This window comes from Diachasmimorpha longicaudata, chromosome 6, assembly GCF_034640455.1.
Source record: "Diachasmimorpha longicaudata isolate KC_UGA_2023 chromosome 6, iyDiaLong2, whole genome shotgun sequence".
Classification (NCBI taxonomy): Eukaryota; Metazoa; Arthropoda; class Insecta; order Hymenoptera; family Braconidae; genus Diachasmimorpha; species Diachasmimorpha longicaudata.
This window is the reverse complement of record NC_087230.1, coordinates 3,529,694-3,553,269: the sequence shown is the minus strand read 5'-3', so window position 1 is coordinate 3,553,269 and position 23,576 is coordinate 3,529,694. Positions and strand designations below refer to the sequence as shown.

Here is a 23,576-nt window from a genome sequence, read left to right as displayed (position 1 = left end):
CCACCAGCCGCCGGTAAAAAACAAAGGGCAAATCCAAAGAGCTTTAGCCACCCCCCTCCCCTCTTGTCCCTTTGGCATTCTCGGGTTAGGGAGGGCGGGTTGAATTCAGTGGAATTCTGGTAACTTTTCTCGTGGCTCTGTTAACGATACTGGTGATATACTTGGCAGTTGCCCCAAGATGGCGGACTCGATTGGCGTGAGACGGGAACAGCTCGGAAAGTGTAAAATTCGGGATAAGTGTGATTTAATGTGTTAAACTTGGCTCACAAAGCCCTCCAAAGAACATCCTAGTCGTCATACATCACTGATTACAAACGATAACGATTATAATCGAACGTCACGTGAATTTTGGTGAGTTTCATTCAATCAGGCTGTGCCTGGGGGGAGGTGGGATGATTGCTCGATGTGCTTCCCCACCGAGAAACTCGGTTTCCTGAGCCGCGCCTAAGTATGCAGACAAAAAAAATAATAAAATCCATTGAAAGTCCAATGGGAACAACTCCCATGGGTCCCAATTGGCCGATCAATTAATTAATTCCATTGAAATGCACCCTCCCTCCTCCCCCACCACAATGAGAGAGACTTGAAATCACCAGGGGGGTTCTGACAATTGGAGATCTCCCGGATCTCGAGACCATTTCCTTCATTCGATTTTCACATAAAAAAAAATTCCGTCCACTGGTGATTTCATCCCTCCATCTCTGGCTCCTTGTTCCACCCCTGAAACAACTGCTTGCTGTCACACCATTGGGTTTTTTTCCACCATTTCAATCCCTCGGAGCTTTTTTTCTCTCTCGATGTATCACGCGACCGGTGGCAACCGACAAATCTCGATCTCAACCGATCAACTTACTCTCCCCCTCGTGGCATTTTCCATGTAATCCAAATGTCAGGATTTTAGTCATTGGTTTTGCTTTGACGAGATAATGTGAATGGAGGGGTGATTGTCTTTTGTCGAGGGGAGAAAATTTAGGGGATGATTCCCTTTGGCGAGAGCTATGATTCTTGTGTTGGTTCGCCTGGCATGTGCTGCACCACCGCCCAATGCGGCTATCTTCCCCTCGGTCACCCTCTTCCCCTTGCTGCCATAGCGGGGCGGAGGGGGAGGGGGTGGTTATCCCCTGCTCACCCCCCCGATATGACACTCCACGACTAGAAGACACGTTTCGCGATAATTCAATAATTTTATGAATGTCGACGCGGTATTGCGCCCGGAGATCTACATTTACTCGATACTTGTGGTTATTCAATTGTTATTTGCGATGGGGGTGGGGTGAAGTCCTCCATTGAGATGGTTTAAGGGGGGCGAGTTGGTGTGCAGTCAATATTGCTTATTGTCTCGAGCGAGATACCAGTGGTGGATGTTTTTCTTGGTCTAGATTTTTACTCGTCTGGAAAATTTAGATCGAGGGGCGCGACGAACTGCTCAGGTGGGGGAGGGTTAATCTGTATTTAGAATTGTCGATGGGATAAACGAGTAGGGAATTTTTTCAAGAATTTTTTAAGGGATACGGATTTTTTAGAAATCTTTCGGCGTGTGGTTAAGGTTTTTTGGGTGGAGGAATTCTACAACAAATAGTTTTTCTAATAGCACGACAACAATATTTTCCGGAATTAATGCAAATCTGTTGGCTTCGATTTATTGTTTGCCATTGTGAATTATTTATTGCCTTATAATGCCACAAATATCATGAAAATGAAAAATAATTCATTTCTTTATAATAAATGTTACTTTGTTACTGTTCAAAAAGGAATTGATTTGATTTACTCTTTTTTTTTGCTCAGTGGAATGCTCATTCTAAGTATTGAGAAATTTCATTGAAATCCCGGAAATTTTGCGGAACGAGACGTACTTTTTTTAAATCATGCGAAAAGTCAATTTCATTTGCTAATTGTTCTCTGAATTCACACGGAGAGAAAAATTCTTGAAAAATTATGTTTCGGTTCCGTAATCAGTCAGTCAACACAGTATTCAGTCAAAATGACGAATCAGTTGCGCATTTTCTTACTGAACGTTCCATACTATTTCGGAAATATTTTGGACTTTTTCCTGAAAGTCCTGAAATTCACTGAAAAAGTGTGTAACAGTTCAGTAATTTTTGCCAAATATTGCTTTGACTGGCAGATTATGCAACAGCTACGTAATTTTTAATGAATTGTCCTCTGTGCGGAGAATCATTGCTCAGAATTTTTTTGACTTTTTCGGTACTTTTTAATTAGCTTTTCTCTCTGAATTTTTTTAAATTATGAAAGAAGACTGCACTGGGAGAATTTCCAATGACAATTGTAACTATAATAAAATTCCTCAAAATTTATATTTTTTGGAATAATGCTTCACTACTCAGTCAGTAGAAATAGCCAAAAAAAGTTCTATTTCGAACACTACAAATTTCCTATACATGTTCACCGGATCATTTTTGAAAAAATTTTCTGTCCCATTTTCTGTTAACATTTTTTTTCGAATGTAAATTTAGAAACTCGACGTTTCTAGGGAACCGTGCGATGTGCGAGAATGTTATTTTTATTGAATTTTAGAAGGCAATTCGATTCATTTATCTTTGTTTAACCCATCCTATTATAAGAGAACTACAATGTAACAATTAATTCACACGCGGCACCTGCGATTGACCCATTTAGTTTTGGGACATTTATATCATTTCTTTTTCTATGAATATTGATTTCGCGTTGAAGGCCAGACACTGCTGAGTAGGCGACTTTGATTCATCATGGGAAATGGTGATAAGGATTGTTGTTATGAAAGTGACTGAGTAAACGTGGAATTTAATATACAGCCTGAGGTACTTCAATCCAAAATCGTGACGTTGAGTGTATTTCACGTTTCACGTTGAGGTTTTGGTAAATACATCCGGCTTCGAAGAGCGTTTGATTGTCATTAGAAACTTCTTCAAATGCGCGTTTTTTTTTCAAATCAAAGGTCGTCCAAAAAAAGTCCCTAGACTCATAAGGCTCGCGAAGGTTATAATCCTTCTTATAAATGAGTTTTTAATTGAAGGATTTTTTTTTTAGTGATTTTGTATAATTTTTTGTCGATTTTGAAGAAACAAATCAGTCAAAAATCCTCCAAAAAAAATGAATTGGAATTAAATAATTTTTCTATTTGGACAACTGTTTTCCTTACCCACTGCAACTCACACAAATTTTTATTTTATTCGGGCGTCTTATTATTTTTTTAAAAACATTTATAAAATTTAATCTTTCGATTTTCCTGCGAAATCGTTCAAACCCATTGATACAGATAAAGACTCGCGAAGGTTATAATCCCTCGGATAAATGAGTTTTTAATTGGAGGATTTTTTGTTAGCGATTTTGTATAATTTTTTGTCGATTTTGAAGAAACAAATCAGTCAAAAATCCTCAAAAAAAAATGAATTGGAATTAAATAATTTTTCTATTTAGACAACTGTTTTCCTCACCCACTGCAACTCACACAAATTTTCATTTTATTCATTTTATTAATTTTTTACTAATATTAATAAAATTCAAGCTTTTGATTTTTCTGCGAAATCGTCCAAACCCATAGATACAGATAAAGACTCGTTGATGAAGCAAATAATGAGTATTTTATCAACTACCGTAATTATAACGGCAGCTCATTTCCTCTGGCTCATGAAGATTCACCTCTTATTCGAGAAAGCCCAAGATGTATTCAGCAATTCAAGAGAAACAGCAAAGACGTCGCCATCAATTTTCAGACCTCAAGAAAAATAGGTGCCCCTACCACAGACCAACATGCCTGGAAAATTTTGGAAATTAATTGACCCTCACTTTTCGCGGTGGATGAAGATGACTAGTTGTGATTAGAGAATTTGCTCTGATACTTTAATCATTAATTAACTTACCAGATTTGTCTCAACGGAATGACGCCACTAATTGAAGGCATTTCATCTCCAATCTTTCCCCATCACTCACTGAATGTAAGATATCAAAATCTGGGATTAATTCTCATGAAGTGGAACAACTTAATATCGATAATAATTCTGTCGTGTCGTAGTCGATCGGTTTAAGTCGACTGGACTTTACCATTAATTTTCGGGTAAATCTCGCAATTAAATGGCGATAGCCAATTTTTTGCTGAAACCGTTTTAAACTGCAACATTAGTTCCTTGTTTTTAACGTTTTTATCACTAGGGTAGGGTAGACGTGCCCATCGAATGCTGATGAAGAAAACAGATTATAAAAAATTGCAGACTCATTAGGAAGTCTCTGTCAGTTGAAACCACATAAATTGTTGAATATTTATTGACGATGTTCCATTTAATGAACTTACAATAGTTCCACATTAGCATATTGGTTATTATTGTCTTCATGTCCCTCAAGTATGATTAATTAACTAACAATATCCAGGAATCATGCATCATGTACTACAAGGATGCCATAGTTTTAAAAATATTCGAAAAGTAGTTTGCTACAAGTTCCTTATTGTTGTGTTATTGTCAAGCGTATGAATATGAAAACGAATAAAAAATATATTTCATTTGAACCAGGAAGAGCCGGACCTCCTTTTGAGTCTCAACTCTTATGTCTAGGGGAATAATATTTACTTGATTGAGAATTACAAATTTCGAAAGTGATCTACTGTTATTCGAGACCATTGAGTAATTTTGGTTACTCAATGAGTAGCCCTTGAAATTCAATTCAATTCAATCAATTTTCATATGAAACTTATTTCAAATGGAAACAAATAATCGATGAGAGATTAATTACAGATTTATTATAATATATCATGAAACTTATTAGAAGAAAATGGAAAAATTGTAATTAAAAGCTGCAGTAAAGTCTCGCTACTATTATTATGATCAATTTGGTTTGTCAGTTTATTAATAAAATTCTTTCGTATTTATTTTGATAGATTAGATCAGACATTTATTTTTATAATTTAACAATGAATTCAATGAGTTATTTAGAACCAAAAAGACTGGAATTTATTAGAAAAAGTAAAATATGAATTTTCACTGCTGTGTAGGTTCATTCATTTTGAGGTTAAGGGGGGAGCCTGCTTTAGAGGCTTCAAAAAATCTATATTTTCAAGGATTTTTTTGGAAAGGAAAGAAATGTCTGATTGAAATGAAACTTTTAGGATTTATTCTTATATATTTCAAGAGTCTTCTCAATTTTTTTATTATTATACATTAGATATTTTTCATGTTTGAAGAAATTTACGGAGGCGCCTCGAGTGTGCAATTTCTGTGTGTCGGGAAAGATGCAGGTCGCAATTTTCATGTGAAACAAAAAAACAAAAGAAATTTTTAATTTTGAATAGTGTAATTCCCAGGTTAACCACGAAAATTCAACAAAAAGTGAAAAATTCAACAATTTTTCGCAGATTGAAAAAAAAGTGCATTTAAAGAAAAAAAAAATTTACTTTAAGTCGTTTAAAAACCAGATTAATGTTAACTTTCTTAAGATATGTTCGGTTCACTCGAAAGAGAATTTAATTCCAAATACAACGCATTTTGATTCGTTTCGATAGGAGGTTTACTTTTTTTCCCATCTTGCCCCGCAATTTGAAAAAATCATAAAAATGGAAATCCGAGAAATCGCGTGTCAAAGTTTTCGTGATGCTCGTATACCTGCTCAACGCTTGCTCACTATTCCGTCTGTATCTCCGGAAATAATCCGAATTTTGTTCTGAAATTTTGGAGACATATTCTTGGATAGTTTAGGAAGTGATTTACGCAAAAAAAAAAATCGATTTTTTGAAGCATCTGAAGCAGGCTCCCCCCTTAAGTTGTTCATTCAAATTTTTCAAAATGATCTAGTGCTTTTATGCGCGAACATTAAGGGATTTTGGTTGCTCAATGTATCAAGAGGTAAAATCTCTCAAGGAATTTTTATGTGACTCATAGATATCTCCCACATACACAAAAAGGACACTTTAGTCCTCTTTGCACATACGACCGTCGCGCCATCGTACGCCGTTAGCGTCCAGTAACTTTGAATTAGGCGCCATAAATGTCAACCAATGAGGAATAGGTATGACGAAAGTTCGGTAATGTCGATTCGATTCGAGATACGATAAGACAACGAGACGTGAAGTTTATTGTCTAGGATTTTTAACAAAATATATGGAGGGTAAAAATTTGGGAAACAGTAATTAGGGGAACTAACTGAAATAATTAACACTTTGTTGTTAAACTTAGATCATTTATTACAAAGAAACGATTTTTTATCTAGTCCAGAAAAATACTACTTCACGGAAGCTCAAAGGAGACTGAAAGTAAATTGACCGCTGGGTCTTTACGAAGCTACAAGAGCAGTAATGTTTCCACCCCCGAAACGATTTTCTTGAACCCTCGACCATATCTGGTCGCCAAATGTTCCTGGGACAAGCAGTCAGAAACGAAAATTTGACCCTAACGTTGAAAAACAAATTCTATGCCGACTTTCCTTTTCTTTATTTACTGGGCCCACTGCAATAAAATCTTAAACTTTCTAGAGACGAAGACATTAGAATTAAGAGAGAACCGATGAGTTTTGGAATCGAGGAACAAACCCAAAACCAAAAAATAATGACAGGGGGGGGGGGCAGTAAAAAATAGTACACACTGACAGAAAAAAAATCAGTTGATTTTATCGAATAAATTTAGTTGATTCGTTTGTTGAGTTAACGGTAAATCTTGCGGAACCAACAAAATAAATTTTTTTACTTAGTTGAACCAACAACAATTGTGTTCTTCCAATGGCGCATTCGGTAATTGTTATCGAATTTGAATTGATACGACGTAATGATTATGGTGTATAACAATTTTATTTTTATTGTATATATTTTTCTTTTTCGAAATAACCTGAGAAATGAAAATGAATCACTAAATAAATTTTAATGGAGCAAAAAAATATTATATTCCCCTTCGAGAGCAGAAAATATAATTATGAAAATCTTGGCATATGTCACGATACTTCATTATTATAAAAATATTACAAAATATTGCTGATCATTGTCCACCGGAAATATTTCTTCACATTAATTCTCCTGTCTATTCCAGACAGTTGATCTTCATTTAAATTCTTTTATGTATTGAAAATATTTTTCACTCCCCGGTAATGACGCGCCCCGTCATGACTTGTACCTCGAACCCCTTTGACTTCGGTGAAGAAAAAAAAATGGCCGATTAAAGTCCGAAATATTTGAACAAATAAATTTTGTCTTTTTACCAATTGTTGAAATCGAGAAAATTCCATCTTCCAGACGCACTAACGAATGCTGCACAAGCGTTAGCTTCACGTGTAGGTGGATGCGACTTGACCAAGGAGGGGGTATCCGTTTGCCTCGGATGATATAAGGGTCCAGTATGGGACCCAACGCAACCAGTTACCTTTCATTGTCGGTCGTGTGCGGTCAAAACTCTTGGATTTTAATTTCAACAGTATTTTAGTGTTTTTCATGTTTATTTGTTTGAAAGTGCATTCATTTTTAGAGATTGAAATACATGAGTGAGGTAAGAAGTCACTGTGAATGGCATTTTACTAATTTAATGGGGTGTTATTATCGTCTGTGAAAGCATTTATTTCATCAAAATATCAACAGGCGTATGAGCGTTGTTTCCTGTCGTTCACGACGGAAAAAGACATTCTTCATTTTGAATAATTCTTGTTAAGCGAGTGATGTTTGTGAGTGCCTCAATTGTTCATCAGATATTAAAGAAATTCCCGTCATCCAACGGAAATTAATTCGACATTTTCCCTATTGCAGATGACACTTCTCTACGAAATCATTAGTGAAATCGGAAACGGACTCAAATTTGTTGTGACTTTTGGCAGTTTTTAGTGAATATCTCAAGAGTGGATGGAGATACCAGGATTTTCCTTATAACCTTTTTTATAGCCCTCAATTTTCTCTATGAAAAAGGTTCTGGCGACGAATTCGCTAGCTCCCGTAGATTCCGAGATATTCGCCAAAGGCTAGCCGATAATCAGAATCTAGTTGATCCACCGCTTCGGTGTTGACTTCTGATTAAGGGCATCATCGCTCGGTGCGCGAAATAGAGAATTGAATGAAAATTTTTCAGGGCATTATTCAGGCCCCCTAGAAACCATGTGCAACGTATAAAAAATTTCATGTGTACGATAACACAACTAAAAAATTCTAAATTCAATACAGACACATACAGATGACCCGGACATCAATAAGTTCAATATTTTTTGCGTTATCCCTCGAGAGATAACGTGGGGAAATTTGCAAAATGATCAAGTGATAACCCATTCAAATACAATCTAAGTAGAAACGTGAGAATTGATTTTTTAATGGTGTGCAAGCCATTTCTGAATGAATTGAACAATGCCTTAAAGAATTTTCATTCAATGATTTTTTCCCCCGAATCCTGTCGTAATTCTCTTAGAATCGATTGTCGAATTGAGGACAATTTCTTCGATTTATTTACATTGAAAAATATTCTGGAAATATCAACATCGCAATAATAATCGCGCGAAAGTTCCGTCACTCTTGAATTCAGTCCAAGTAGCGGTATTCCCAGTCCCATTTTCCTTTTTCATAACTGTCGATGAACGCTGTTATAATATCGATCAGTTTTTAAATAGTACAAACGGTAGATTAATCATATTCCATTGATCGAATGCCAGCCTACACTGAAAGGAATTTTATGAAAAATTAATTTCATTTCAATTTATTCTCATTGATGTTACAAGAGTATTCTTTGTCTTACATTTACACTGGCCTTCTTTCTCCTCGCGCGTCACTCTTCTTTCCTTTATTCTCCCAATTTTATTAATTTTTCAATTCTCTGTTTGTGATATCATAATATATTATAATACCAAATTATTGGCTTTGACTATAGACTGATGTGAACTCTTTCCGCTACTTTATAAAATATCATTTTGATAAGATTGACATCCAATGGATTCGAATAATACTAGTGTTATTAAGGTTCTAGTCTTTTAGAATATTCACTCCACAGTTTTTTAAATAAAAATTTTTGTCGCCATTCAAAAACTATTGAATAATTGCAGGAGCCTAATTAAGATTAGTTTCAATGGAACATGTTTAGGTATATTTTAGCTGTTCATATTTATTGTGTCAGTATCGATAGTGTTTTAACCTGAATCGCCTTATCGTACGTAAACTTTTTGCAGAGACTGTCGTGCGACAACAACCTTAAGGCAGTTATTTCTGGAGATTGTGCAATTAACGCAGGAATACGGGGAAAAAGCTACGAACAATATGATATCTGTACATCATAATGCGCTTTTGTTATTGAAATTTACGCGCCCATCGAGTGCTGATGGAGAAGACAAATCATGAAAAATTGCACACTCACTAGGAAGTGGATATCGGTTAAAAACATAAGTTGTTGAATATTTATTTACAATGTTCCACTTGCTGGACGCATCATCGTTACACATTAGCACATCATCGAGCAATTTTTTTTACCTTGTGCATCTCAAGTATGATTAATTTACATAGCAATTATCTGAAATCATGCAAGTAATTGCGGAGACGTCATCGAGGTGGAGTTTCTCGTATTGTCTGGGATCTTACGATCAGAAATTATAAATAGACATTACCGACATTTAGAGTTATAATGAGGTAGGGAAATTGAATCATTCTCGATGGGAGGTCGTTGACCCGACTGTCATACTGGAGATCGCCGATGAATTTTCTCGAGGTCATTCCGACATTTTCTAGTGTTAATCACACTATTGTAGACTTTTCCGTCCAGTACTTTACAAACACTGAGCTCAATGGCTGACTCATTATGCATTAGTTGATTCTCAGTCATGGATTTCCATTGAGAGCGATACGAGAGCTTTAACATGATAAAACGTGAGACTAGAAAAATTTGCGATATCTCAGACGGCGAGAAAAATATGCGATAAAAATTGTGGAGGATAGTTCAGGGCACATTGTTGTTCCATTGATTATTGTACAAATACAAATCGATATATTTTCATGATATCAGTCTAGGTAGTTTTGGGGAAGGACTGTTTCATGGCCGGTTGTTGGCACACCGAATCCGAGCGCTTCGGGGAAACATGAAATAAAATTTGAAGATAAGTTCGGTCTTCTAGAGTCATAAACTTTTCCTCAGGTACCGCAGTAAGAGTTTTTCATACACTGTTTAGTCTGTGGTAAATGCTCGTTTGGCCGAAACCTTGTGACTGAATAATTCAGTGAAATCGAAAAATGGACTGAGGTGTTGTTCAACAGTGGAATTTATTTCAGATTTTAATCTTCGATGTTCACGTTGTGGTTGCACTCGACGTATGAAAAAAAGATCAATAAAAAACGTTGGCGAATCAGCTGGAAAAGTGTGGGAATCGTCATCAGAACTATACCAGTTTTTACGTAGATCTGCTAGATGTTTCATAGGAAGAAGTTAACAGATTGATATTTTTATATTTAAATATTTATTTCTTGATATTTTATTTTATATTTTATTATTTCTACATATATAAAAAATTATAGTCGTATTTTTATAGAAGACATTTCCGTAGAATAGTTATCTGAAAAAATCTAAACAGAATGGAAATTCAAAATTGTTGAAAATTGTGATTTTTTAAGTTAAATTTTTTACTTAGGTATTTTAAGTCGTTGACATTATACCGATTGCAGTATCAATAATTACTCTAAAAATTTAAATTCTTGGCTCATTCAGATGCTCAGCATGAGTTAGATTCCATATTCAGATAAGAAAGTAGGTCGTGTTAGAGCCCGAGAGCCTTGGCAATGTGAAGAAAAATCCGCACGTAACGAAGAAGTTGAAAAAAAAAAATATCCTCCATTTCACGACTCTTTCTCCCTCGATTATCCGCCCTCGTACTATTTTTTTTTTTCGCCAGTGTGGATTCGGAAATGAGTGACCGAGTGGCACACTTGCACATATCATCCCGGCAGTGTACATTATTTACCATGTATTGCCATTCGGTACGATATTCAAGCGGAGTATCCTTGTTTCCCCCGTGTCATCCGCATGTCCAACTAACCATCTCGTTGGATGGGCCGGAAACGAGCTGAAACCGGTATTGCCGGCATCTGAGAGTCCCAATGAACCAGTGAATGACCGGTCGCACCATCGAGCTATTTCTACGTTTATTCCGATGGGGATACTAATGGATAAAGTTGAGTGCTTCGGAGATTATCTCGGGAGCTATCGATTTTTTCGGGGATTGCGTTAAGAGAAGTTTTTGGAGTGGAATGAATTTCGGTGCAAGAATGTTGAACGATTATTTTTGTTTTTAATATTCATCGCACGGAGAGGAACGTGTGACAAAGATTACGATAAAATAGGGGTAATGGAGGGGGGGGGGAAGGCGATTTTCTTAGATTTTCGTGTGCTATGAAAGGAAAATTTACAAAAAAAAAAATTCACTAGTTTGTTTTATCTCCTATTTATTATTTAGTTTATGTGGTTTATTCATGTATGTCCCTGCGGGTTTTTAAATTTTCTTCCCATTCCTCACTCGTATAAAACAAAACGACTTTTCGAAAAAAGTTTACCTAATTTTAGTTTAATTTGCAAACCAATTGAAAAATTTAATAAAGTTTCTATCGATAATCGCAGCGAAAAATCTTAATCTCCGAAGTTTATTAAGATTTCGTGCTGATTTTTTCTGCTATAAAAATAATAAGCTGCGGGTAATTATTAAAACTCCGGAGAATTCCTTAAAAAATAATCATAAAAGTAACTGAATGCACGCAAGGTCATCTCGGGGTCTTGTAGACTAGAAACCCCGTTGAATTCCAAGTCTCTTTGTCTGGTGTACCATCTACCTGGGTCCTCCCACCTGCGGCTGAAAAAACAATAGCATCAACATAAATGATGCATCAACACCAGAAGTGCATAAGTGTCGAACCAATAGAATAACGGTATTTCTCGGTAACGGGGTCGGTGTCTTGTGTCTTCCTTATCCCATGTTTTTCCTTCATTCTCCGGGGATTCTTCAAGTATATCGCCAAGTCTGAGGATTCGGCCCGGTGTATTTGGGTGACCGCCACGGTTGACGCCTGGCCGCTGACCTGGAATCCCCGCAAGAATCCGCTTCCCGTGTTCTCTATGCTCACTTTCAAACATGTGTACGTGGTGTATTGATGTGGTGAATAGGCGATATGACTGTCATCGTGTGGCTCACGGCTACGTGAATGAAATACGAAAGAGTTCCTGCGCGCTAGTCATGTCTCCGGACAGGAAAAAAAAAAAAAGTTCATTGAAACATTGACGAATTTCACGGATTATTTTTCCTATCCAAATTTCAGTCAATAGAATTGCACCATTTGTTGATATTTTGTATAGCCTACCTCGAATTTCAGCGATTATTTTTCCCATCCAAATCTTGGCCAATAGGATTGCACTATTCGACGTTATTTTATATAGTCAACACGGTATTTCAGCGGAAATTCTTGGAAATTTCACTGGAAATTTTGCATGTTGATATATATAAAAAAAACACATGTTGAAGTAACCCTCAATTGTATCTGACAGATTAAATGGCAATTCGTTGAAAATTATGTCTCATGGTGCAATTCTATCGGCCAAGATTTGGATGCAAAAAATAATCCCCCGAATACCACTCGAACTTCGAAATTATCTGATATTTCCCTCAAGGTTCCCTACAAACAAATAAGCTCGTCAAGTTTTCCAGAAAAATCACTCGCGCTTCGCGCTCGTGATTTTTAAACTGGAAAACTTGACACGTTCATTTGTTTGCAACGAACCTATCGGGAAATATCCGATAATTTCGGAGCTCTTGTGGTATTATATGCGATAATTTTTTGAATATTTTGGTAAACAAACGACACTTAACCAAATAAACCTCTTTTCATGTCATGGCACAATTCTCTTGGCCGAAATTTGGATAGGAAAAATAATCCCCTGAATACCACTCGAGCTTCAAAATTATAGAATATTTCCCTCTAGGTTCCCTGCATACAAATGAAGTCGTCAAGTTTTTCAGGAAAAATCACTCGTGCTTCGCACTCGTGATTTTTTAGCCTGAAAAACTTGACTCCTTCATTTGTTTGCAACGAATCTATCGGGAAATATTCGATAATTTTGAACCACTTGTGGTATTATATGTGAGTAATCCCGCGGCAATTTTTTTGTACTTGAAATTTTATTTTACATACTTCATGTTTTCGGAATATTGGAAATGGGATAATGGTTCAATAATCATACGTGTGAATTCCGTTTTATCTCAATTATTTTACACGCTGGAAACGAACTAACTAATAGACTAAAGGGATACAATACCCTGGACCTGATGACTCTCTCATGAACAACTCATGCACCTCTGTATACATACAGAAAGCAGAGCATACACATGACCCCTAAACTTCCTAGAATTATTTCTCATTAAAATGTTTTCCAGTCTCAAGTGGAAACACCAGAATAAAGGAAGGACCAATCATACAAAGATTCATTCCATTCGAAAATTAATTTTTGACAAACATTCGAATGTAAACTCCAATACGGAATTTATTCAGAAATTTATTTACAGTAATTTTCCAGAATTTTTTTATTGTTCTTCGGCTATTTTGTAATTTGAGAAAATTGAACTGAGGAATGTTAACAGATTTCGTACATTTATTTGATTTAACTCAATGAACATTCGATGGAATTATCTAGGGGATTCTCCAGGGTTTCACGCGTCTCGTATTTTTTTTTCTTTTATTAGTTTCATAAGCATTTCTAGGCATAAATTTTCCAAGTGCTTTCACTCCGCTTTTCGGGTTTTCAAATGAGAAAAATTGTGAAAATAAACTTGAGGATTTGGAGCCGAGAAAATTCTTTAAAATATATCTCTACACGATAAGTAGTACAAAAAATCACATTCTAATAATTTATTAATTTATTCCATATGACAATATTTTTCCCTTGATATTTACGTTGAACAAATTCACGAATAAATTTTGAAATTTTTCAATAGCCTAATAATACGCCAAAAACTGATAGCAAAATCTGTAGAGGTTCCATAGAATTTTCCAGTAAATTCGCAGGTTTTCTCATGTTTTCTTTTGCACACTCGCCTCTCTCGTTTTTTTCTTTTATTAGTCATTTCATTTTAAGCACCGGAAATGGGATGGTGGTAATCAGGTTAAGGTTGCCCATGATTTTACTGACAAAGGAAAATCGTAACTCGCTTTTTCACACTCTGTCACACGTCAGTTAAATTCTGGTTTTAAATCTCATTATTGGAGATCTTCGTAGAGTGAAGTTCATTCGGGGGAATTGTTATTTACCGAATTAAAAATTGTAGTTTTCCGAGGAGTTATTTCCGTTGTTATGGGACTTATCCCGCCCCTTGACTCATGGAACGATTATAACCTTCAGCATTGAGCAAAACTCACTGTCAAAAATCTCTCAAATTAAACTGAGAGAAAAAAAAGTTCTGAGAATATTTATTAGCTACAAGAAAAATCATTACTGATTTTTATTCATTCATTTATATTGTTTTATGGGAATAGTCATACATACTAATTTACTGGCGCCAAGTGATTATATTGGACAGGAGATTTTTTTCGAGTGTAACAGCATTTTAATAGAGTTGAATTAACTATTAAATTAAATTCTATTAATTTTATGTTAAGTTGAATATTCAATATCTGGAAGAATGGGAGTGGAGAGGACACGTGCCGGGAGGAACTCAAGACTCTGGTATTATCTGTTCAATTAATGTTATCAAGGGGCGAAAGAGTGGAGAGTGAATAATTTGGAATTGCCTGAAGCAAATTCGACCATTTTCTTTCATTTCAAAGGTAGAGTCAACAGGTTGATATCTGGCGGACGTCATCTTCTCTTAGATATTTTTCAAATAATCTGTCTGTCACTAGAAAATTAAATGACGTTTGGTAGAATTCTCTAATCAATGAATGAAAAAAACATTCACTGTTTTTGTTCTGCTTAACAGTTTTTTCTGGAACTGGCCGGTTCTATTTTCGGTTCCTCAGGGTTGCAAATAAGATTTAATTTATCCGAATCGTATCTTCGGTCGTGAGATATCGATAATTTGAAGAGGTTTGTTTATCGAAACTAATAGTGAAATCGTGGAATGAGGAAATAGGTCTGATTGAATTTAGGTTTTAATTAAAGATGGCACATGGGTTTGTGGTTTTATATTGTTTAGAGGAGGAACATTGATAAATCACTTTCATTCGGCAATAAATCCAGATTGGCTGGGTAAAAGTCTGGATTTTTTTTTCTATTCCAAAGATATTCTTTTGCTCTTCAAAAAGATCTGTAAAAAGTCGAAATTCCATCATTTTATCCTGTGATATCGACAATTTAAAAGCTTTTTTTATCTTACCCGACGTTAAATTGCATAAACTAATGGATATTTCGAGAACAAAATCATAGATATATTTTGAAAGCTTTCATTCCATCCCCGGATACCAAATCAATGATTTAAGAATTTATTCAGTGGAGAACCAACAGCTGAGGCTAATTATAAGGTCAAGAAATATAGAATCAGATTTATTATAAAAATACCTTAAAAAGCCACTTTCCTTCGGCAATAATAATTGAAAATTGGCTGAGTGAAACTCCCCAATTTTTTCCCCCTTTCACAGATATTCTTTCTCTCTTTAAAACAAGATATGAAAAGTTAAAATTCCATCATTTCATCGTGTGATATTGACAGTTTAAGAAAATTCTTTTATATCACCTGAAGAGGAGTTCTACAAACTAATGGGTATTTCGAGAATAAAAAGTTCATAGAAATATTTTAGGAATGCCCACTCCCCTGCTCCCCTCCCTCAATTATCAAATTCCAGGGTCGCCCCGAGATCCATCAATACTATCAAAAATTAATCCACAAACTGAATTATCGATAATTGTAATCGCAAATATTCAATGTGTCTACATTTGGAGTTATCGTTTCATCGCATTCAATTATATCGATTATCACACAACTGTGTACCTCTTCAAACTAGATATTCACCACTGAATCGTAATTACGAAACATGAGACAGAAAGATGACAGCAGAGGGGCGGAGAAAGCGAATAGATAAAAGATTTTATCTATCGTTATCGCACCCATCAGCCACCTTATCATCTAGTGTCGTTCTATGTCGAAAAAAAAATTTTACATTTCACTCGACAAAAAATAGTGAGGAAGAGTAGGTGCGTCACTAGATGAGAAAAAATATATATTTTACCGTCAATCAATAAACTCTGATAATTTCTCGTAATTGATTTATAATCGACAAACCCAATTAACTGTTTCAGGATAGCGAAAGGTGACTTGCACGAACGAAATGAATGTTGCTGGATCCATGTATTTTCCTGATGAATTGAGAATACCAAGTGCTTGTACTCTTGTTGATTATCAACCAACTACGCATAAACCAAGTCTTCGTTTTTGAAATTTAATTGTTTTTTTCTACATTCACCGGAACGCACTCATCAGTCAGCCCGTTTTTCCCTCAAACGATTTCTCTTGATTTCGAGGAAAATAAATCAAAGGTTCTTCCCACCTGAACGACTGGATTTGGAGATTATTTAACAATTTTGTCAAAGAAATGGCAACAATGGCTGGTGGAGAGTACACGTCCGTCAAAGACTTCTACAGAGGAAGATCAATTTTCATAACTGGTGGAACTGGCTTTATGGGTAAAGTCTTGGTCGAGAAACTGCTGAGATCTTGTCCAGGAATTAAAAATATTTATTTGTTAATGAGACCGAAGAAGAGCCAAAATGTTACGGAGAGGTTACAGGAGCTACTCAATGCACCGGTGAGTGAATTTTTCATTTAATTTTCTAAACCAATTGTTTCAAATTGTTCTAGTCCCTTTTTACCAAAAGGATTTTTTTTTTCAAACGTTACGAAAAATAAATCTCACTCTTTCTCACAAAATGAGTATAAGAGTTTAGGATGTTTTATTGTCATTTATTACTAATTATATTTTTAAAAATATAAATATAAATATGAGTGATCTATTTGAATTTCCAGCTTTTCGATAAACTACGTCGCGACAGTCCTCACGAATTAACAAAAATTGTACCCATTGCCGGTGATGTAACAGAGCCAGAATTAGGAATATCTGAGCCGGACCAGGAGACCCTCACGAGACACGTGTCAGTGGTTTTTCATTCAGCAGCTACAGTCAAGTTTGATGAAGCTCTCAAGCTGTCTGTCACCATTAACATGCTGGGAAGCGAGAGACTGGTACATCTCTGCCATCGTATGGTCAACTTGGAGGTAGAAAAAAATATTATTTAATATTTATACGTACAGAGACTAGTCTAAAAAAATTGATGGACATTATTTATTTTGAGAATGAAATACAATTAGCAACTCCTAGAAGAATAAGACAACTCGTTAAACATTTCAATCGCTAGACTAGACACTTAGCAGAACTATTTTCTAATGGATTTGAAAAATTTACTCTTTTAAAGACGAATTAAGAATTATCGGATGTTATTTCGAATATTTCTCTATCGATTCCGGATTGGGGAGAGCACATGTGGAAAAAACATTTTAAGTTACAGATTCTCTATTACCTGTTTTCCCCTCGCTATTTATCGACACCAAATTCAAGAAATTATTCGTAGGATTGATTGTTATGGACATAAAAAAAACATATCTGCACTTGATGTGTGAATCATCGAATTTTCCATCAAGCAGATGCGTTCTTGATGTCGTAAATCTAAAAAATGCGCGGAAAATCACTCGTGACATTTGTCAACGCAAATAAAATATTTGCATACGTCCACATACTGCACTCATAGGCCCCTCTATTTTTCATTTTTCCACGAACCCATTAGTGCCTATCTAAAGAGTCATCTCCACATTTGTTCATACCTACCGCCACTTGGATAACAAGACCAACTGCTCCAAGGGATAACTAGCTGATGATTATATAAACTGTCTGGTTAACAATTAAAGAAGAATGAATTAATATCTGAGTCATAAAATCTCATCCCGAGGCCACCGATAAAAGCCGAACGTAAATGAACAGTAGTAAAATACATCCATTTAATGAAGATCAAAGGAATAAAAAAGATTTACTAGAATTTTTTTCATCAATTGATGCGATTACGATTTTCTACGTGATAAAAAAAGCCATTGATTTTTTCAAGTCCATTTGATCTAGTAGAATGCAAAGAATGACACGAATGAGCTGATGAAAAATATATCAAATTTATTTGTGACTACGTAAATGACTGGAAATTAAAAATTTAAATTTAATCAGACGATAAGAAAAAATGTACACAAATATACAAGAAAATATTAAGAACAGTTTATATTTCATCAGATGGGCTCCATCATTCCGAAGAAATTTAAAAAAATTAACAATGTTTTAGGCTCTGATCCACGTGTCAACAGCTTACTGCAATTGTGACCGTACAGACGTATCCGAATCAATTTATCCACCGCCTCAGGATCCCGAGCAAGTGATAGCCTGCACAAGGTGGATGAATGACAAACTTATCGAGGAATTGACCCCAAAATTAATCGACGGTCGGCCCAATACATATACATTTACAAAGGCCCTTGCCGAAACAATGTTGCAAGGTGAAAGTGGTACATTACCAGTTGCCATTGTCAGGCCGTCAATCGTTCTGTCATCATTGCGCGAGCCAGTTGCTGGTTGGGTTGACAATTTAAATGGTCCAACTGGAATAATAGCAGCCGCTGGTAAAGGTGTATTCAGAACAATGCTGTGTCATGAGAACAAAGTTGCTGATTTTGTTCCAGTCGATATTGTCATTAATCTCATGATATGTGCAGCATGGAAAACAGCAACTCATCGTACTGATACTATAACTGTTTACAATTGCTGTACTGGCCAACAAAATCCAATAACATGGAAACAATTTATCGAATTGTCGTTTAAATACAGTCGAATACATCCGGCTAATAATGCTGTGTGGTATCCGGGTGGTAGATGCCAAAAATACTCGTTAATGAACAAATTATCTGGTACATTTCAGCACATATTGCCAGCGCACATACTCGATTTTATTGCTAGATTGAGGGGCTCGAGGCCCATGATGCTGCGTGTGCAAGCTAAATTAAGTAAAGCAGCAAGTTGTCTCGAGTATTTTACAACACAACAGTGGAATTTTAGGGATGACAATGTTAGGAGACTTGGAGAACAGTTGAGCCCTGAGGATCGTCAGATATTCATGTTTGACGTCAAACAGATTGACTGGCCATCGTATTTAGAGAATTATATACTTGGAATACGACACTTCATTCTCAAAGAGAGCCCGGATACACTGCCAGCAGCTCGTTCACATATTATGAAGTGAGTTCATGGTTTTTTTATAATTGGTTTCTTAATGATCAGATCATTTAATGGGACTTCAGCTGTGGGATTAACTTTTTAGGGGGAAACTATTGAGAAATAATATATTTAGTCTAGGAGTCAATCATGTTTTATCGGGAGTAAAACTAGAGTGACATTTCAAAAGAGTTTTTTGGTCATTTTTCCTAGCTCAAAAGATTCTCTAATAGTGTTAATTATAAATTTATACGCTAGTTGAGAATTTACTGGAATTCTGAGACACAGAAATTAAATTGACAAGTTTAGAGAGGAAACTCAATGGAAAATGTAAATTTCCGGTAAATTATTTCATGGAAGTGATCATAAAATTGTAGCAACTTTTTTTTTCCAAGTTTCACGTGAATGTCAGAATGAAATGGAATGTTCAATGACACTGTATACTTTGATAATTCGTACAGACTACACTAATATTGATTGACCAATACTTTAATTATCGTTTCAGATTATACTGGATTCAAAAGGCAATTCAGGTTGGAACGATTCTGATTGTCCTACGTGTACTACTCTCCCGCAGTTCCCTAGCAAGATCAGCGTGGTTTACACTCCTGTCAATCGTACTCCGTATGTGTCGTATGATTGTTTGACGGCTCAATGCCAGTTACCCACTGAGATATCATCATCACGATAATAAAATCGCCGGTAATGCAAAAACTCAGCCAATGTGCATAATGGAGCTTGTTTTACAAGTGCGAATTGTTCAGCGATATCCACAGCTCAGCCACTCCCGACAAATAATTCGCTTTTATTCGCTCCAATACGTTTGGCTTTTTCAATGTTTTTAATTGAACAGATTTTTGGGAACTATTGAAATTTCATTAACACATAGTTACGCCGATTAACGCATAAAGTTTGTCGGCAACCGAATTCATTGGATTTATTTTTCTTTGATAAATTCTTGACTGTCGTTAGTGGAGATAAATACAATGGAATTGCTAAAGTCACTTTGCTTCTTCCAATTAGTTTCAGTTGTCGCTGATGAAATACCCAATGGCTCATTTATTTTGAATTTATTGTCTGCAACAGTGAGTCTGGATTCATTTTTATAGTCAATTTGTGATATAATTCGTAATGCTGATGAGGCAGGTCTAGGAATTACAGTGTTGAAGAGGTAAAAATGATTAATTCGGTGACCGACATCAACTTTATTCCATCTTGTTACCCCTTGTAAGATACCTAGATTGACATTTCTCGATCCAACTTGATGGGTATTCGATACTTTTGCTTCATTACGTACGAAAATATTGCATTGAAAACATTGGAAAATTTTGGTTGATTTCTGGTGAACTTTATACATATTTTTGGAAGATTCAACAGGAAGGTGACAATAGGTGCTGCTTATCTGTGCGTTTTTTCAATAGATATGTGCAATGGTGAATATTTGATAGAAAAAAAAGAAGGGAATTTGATTTTTCTATGAATTTTTTCTTCTTACAAATTTTCGAAGTATTTTGTTTAGTTTTTTTTGAATGAAAGGAAACCGAAAATCGAGTAAAAATTCAGAAAATCGTTACAAGTGATGCCAATAGGAAGAATAAATAGAATTCAATTGTTCTACAGATTATTTTGGCTTAGGTTGAAAATGTTTGGAGTTTTCATTGAAAATAAATGGAAAAATAGAAAAAATCATGTCAGTGGAAAAATTGCGATAGATAACATGTTATAAATAATACATTTTTTATATAAAAAAGCGTACAGTAAAGCTATGGAATTCTTCAGTAGAATCACCTAAAAACATCGAACAGAAGTTCAATAGAAATCTGATAGTATTTTCCGTAGAATCCGCTATGGTTTTCAGTGAAATTATTTAGTATGTGAATCTCCGTTCCTCATTTTACTTCCACTTTTTCGTTCCTGGCACTTTGCTATTCATGCAGCAGTATGAATAAATAAGTGCATTTACTCGGTGAATTAATTTACATTTTAAGACAAAAGTAAAAAATATATCCTACCAAGTTTCGAGTACTGCCACTGCTCTGTCAGATGTTAGTCCGTAGATGATAAAACAGAGCATATACACGAATGAGAAATGAAATACCAAAATTCAGACTTAAAATACTGAAAAAGTAATAGGCATTTTTTTATAAAAAAAAATACAGAAAAAAATAATGACTCCGATGTCTCTATGTATCTTGCGCACTTTTATTGTCACATTTGTCGACGTATTACCGAATTTTGAAGGCATTGGCAACCTAGTTATTTCGTAAAAAAAATGAATAAAGAAGAAAAAAATATATTGTCCGATTTTACTAGAAGAGAAGACAAGGGTACATTAATGAATGGAGAATGTTGTTTTGAAAATGATAAACTTTCAAATGTGAGATGAACTATAATCCTTACCAACATTAATGAGTAATTAAGGAAAATGAGATAAGAAAAAATGAAATTGTAGGTTTAGTTAGATGAAAAAAAATTGTAAATACGAAGTTGTTGCTGCTAAAAGTGGGTAATGGAGCAGTGTTATGTATGATATAGCTATTAATTTGAACTATCGTAAGTTGATCCAACAAATTTGAGAGAACAGAAAAAAATAATCACGTTTTAAGAAAATTAATAGGTTAACTCAAGACTTTTCAACCAATTTCAATGGTTTTTTTGCCTGTACTACTGTTGATTCAGTTGATTTTTATTCTTCTCTAGAAGATTGCGGGTGTGAAATCTCTCAGAAAGAAAATTATAAAGTTCTTTTCCAAGATTTTTCCCGAAAACGATGTTTCTAATTATAAAAAAAATATCCATTGAAATTACTCAAAAAACCAATTTAATTTTTCAATAGAAAGTCAACAGCATTTGTATTGTAACTACGGAAATTCTATTGTGAAAACAAAATTAATTTGTTTTTTTTTTGTAAATCTTTTCAATCCCGATATATTCTGGAGAGGTGAACTTCCGATCTTTCTCTATATTTTTATGTTTCGTGGAAAAAGAAAAACGCAACTACAGATTTTTCCTGTAGATTAAAAAAATTTCAACTAGAATTTCCATACAACTCATGAAATTTTTTATCGAAAAAGCTGGATTTTTCTATGCAATTATCTTCACGAGTAATTGAAAAATAACTAATTACGTCGCCAATTGATTCGCCCATTAATGAATTGAAGGAGCAACGGATAGTGTAAAAGCCACTGCAGTTATAATTTCCAAACACCCAATTTCTGTGTTATACCGATGAAGCTTTACAATTTTATTGTAACCATCCAAATAGAGAAGTAATTTATTTATCCCGCAGCCTCTCATCACTGAAGCCACTATTCATAAATAATGATAACAATAATCGTGCATTGCGAGATAAAGAAAAAAAAACCAAGCCTGGAGAATCTCGATCAATTGTTTTTATTCTGATTGATTACCAGATTAATTTATTCTGTCTTTGGATACATCTAGGATAATTAATTTAATTTTACCATTTACCAGTGTCCATTGGCCTGGACTGATGGAATTAATCAATGAGGAATGAACGAAACGGTGTGCAATTGATAGGAAGCATTGATGTTTTTAATTTTGCAATCGATGATGTCTTTGAAACCGGCCGTGCTATGAATAGTCAATATTTGTATGTATTTGTGAATTTTCGTGTCCACCTGTTGCCTGTGCCTTTAAGATATCTCAAATGCTGATGATTTTTAATAATCGGATGTAAAATTCAATTGATTTATTTGTTCGTTGTATCGGTACGAGTGGGCTTCCCTCAAAGTAAAAAAAATAATTAAAAAAAAACACTTAAACTACTACATGGAAAATTATGGAGAAGATTCAATGATTCAGTCGTTCATCGCTGCCAAGGAACAAGGAATAATATGAAACTACTCAAAGGAAAATAACTGAATAGAGCTGAATAGACAACGTTTTAATGAAATTCTTGAACCATGCATAACACAATTGAATGATTTAGCCTGAGAAATAAATGAGATAGAGAGGTCGAGGGGGGGGGGGTGATTTTTATTTAGAGTGAGTAATAAAATTTAATGAAAAAAAAAAATGAGGTAGCACTGTGAAGGCAACCATCAGCTAGTCTCGTTTGTAACGTAATTCGGTCACGATGCATACCACAAGATAATGTTTAAATATTATTAATTTCATGAATATTATACTGTACGATGATTATAGAAATACATTGAGAAAGAAAAAATTATGGAAAATTATGTTATTTTCGTTGTTATTCGTCCTGAATTTTTTTTAGGGCGGGGGTCTGTAAATGTATTCCATGGGTAATTTTGATATCGATAACTAATTCCATTAATTCATTAATTTTATTTAAATAAGTTGAATGATGAAGGAAATTAATCAAATTCTGATTCAATATCGAATCAGAAAGTGT

At 35.0% G+C, this 23,576-nt stretch overlaps 1 protein-coding gene and 1 long non-coding RNA gene across 6 annotated transcripts; one reads left to right on the top strand and one right to left on the bottom strand.

The window, feature by feature from the left end:
- The first annotated feature begins 168 nt into the window (after positions 1-168).
- Positions 169-23,400, top strand: LOC135163472 (putative fatty acyl-CoA reductase CG5065). Of its 5 annotated transcripts, none has more exons than XM_064122922.1 (5): positions 169-351; positions 16,197-16,702; positions 16,921-17,169; positions 18,276-19,222; positions 19,704-23,400. In XM_064122922.1, the coding sequence occupies exons 2-5, from the start codon at positions 16,490-16,492 to the stop codon at positions 19,843-19,845; spliced, it is 1,551 nt and encodes a 516-aa protein (XP_063978992.1). In that variant the 5' UTR covers positions 169-351; positions 16,197-16,489; the 3' UTR covers positions 19,846-23,400. The 5 variants fall into 5 exon arrangements, with proteins under 5 accessions (XP_063978992.1, XP_063978991.1, XP_063978993.1 ...); XM_064122921.1 differs by lacking the exon at positions 169-351 and adding an exon at positions 7,300-7,457; XM_064122923.1 differs by lacking the exon at positions 169-351 and adding an exon at positions 10,208-10,351.
- On the bottom strand, positions 14,728-15,915 carry LOC135163487 (uncharacterized). Its single transcript, XR_010299129.1, has 3 exons — positions 15,634-15,915; positions 15,277-15,551; positions 14,728-15,207 (listed from the first exon to the last, which is right to left on the bottom strand). It is a non-coding gene; the product is annotated as an uncharacterized LOC135163487 (long non-coding RNA).
- Positions 23,401-23,576: the final 176 nt, after the last annotated feature.

Excerpts from the sequence above, each read along its gene's own strand:
- LOC135163472 (XM_064122922.1), top strand. The coding sequence starts at position 16,490 with ATGGCAACAATGGCTGGTGGAGAGTACACGTCCGTCAAAGACTTCTAC. Across the intron at positions 16,703-16,920 it reads AGGAGCTACTCAATGCACCG|CTTTTCGATAAACTACGTCG; the intron begins GTGAGTGAATTT and ends TTGAATTTCCAG. Across the intron at positions 17,170-18,275 it reads ATCGTATGGTCAACTTGGAG|GCTCTGATCCACGTGTCAAC; the intron begins GTAGAAAAAAAT and ends ACAATGTTTTAG.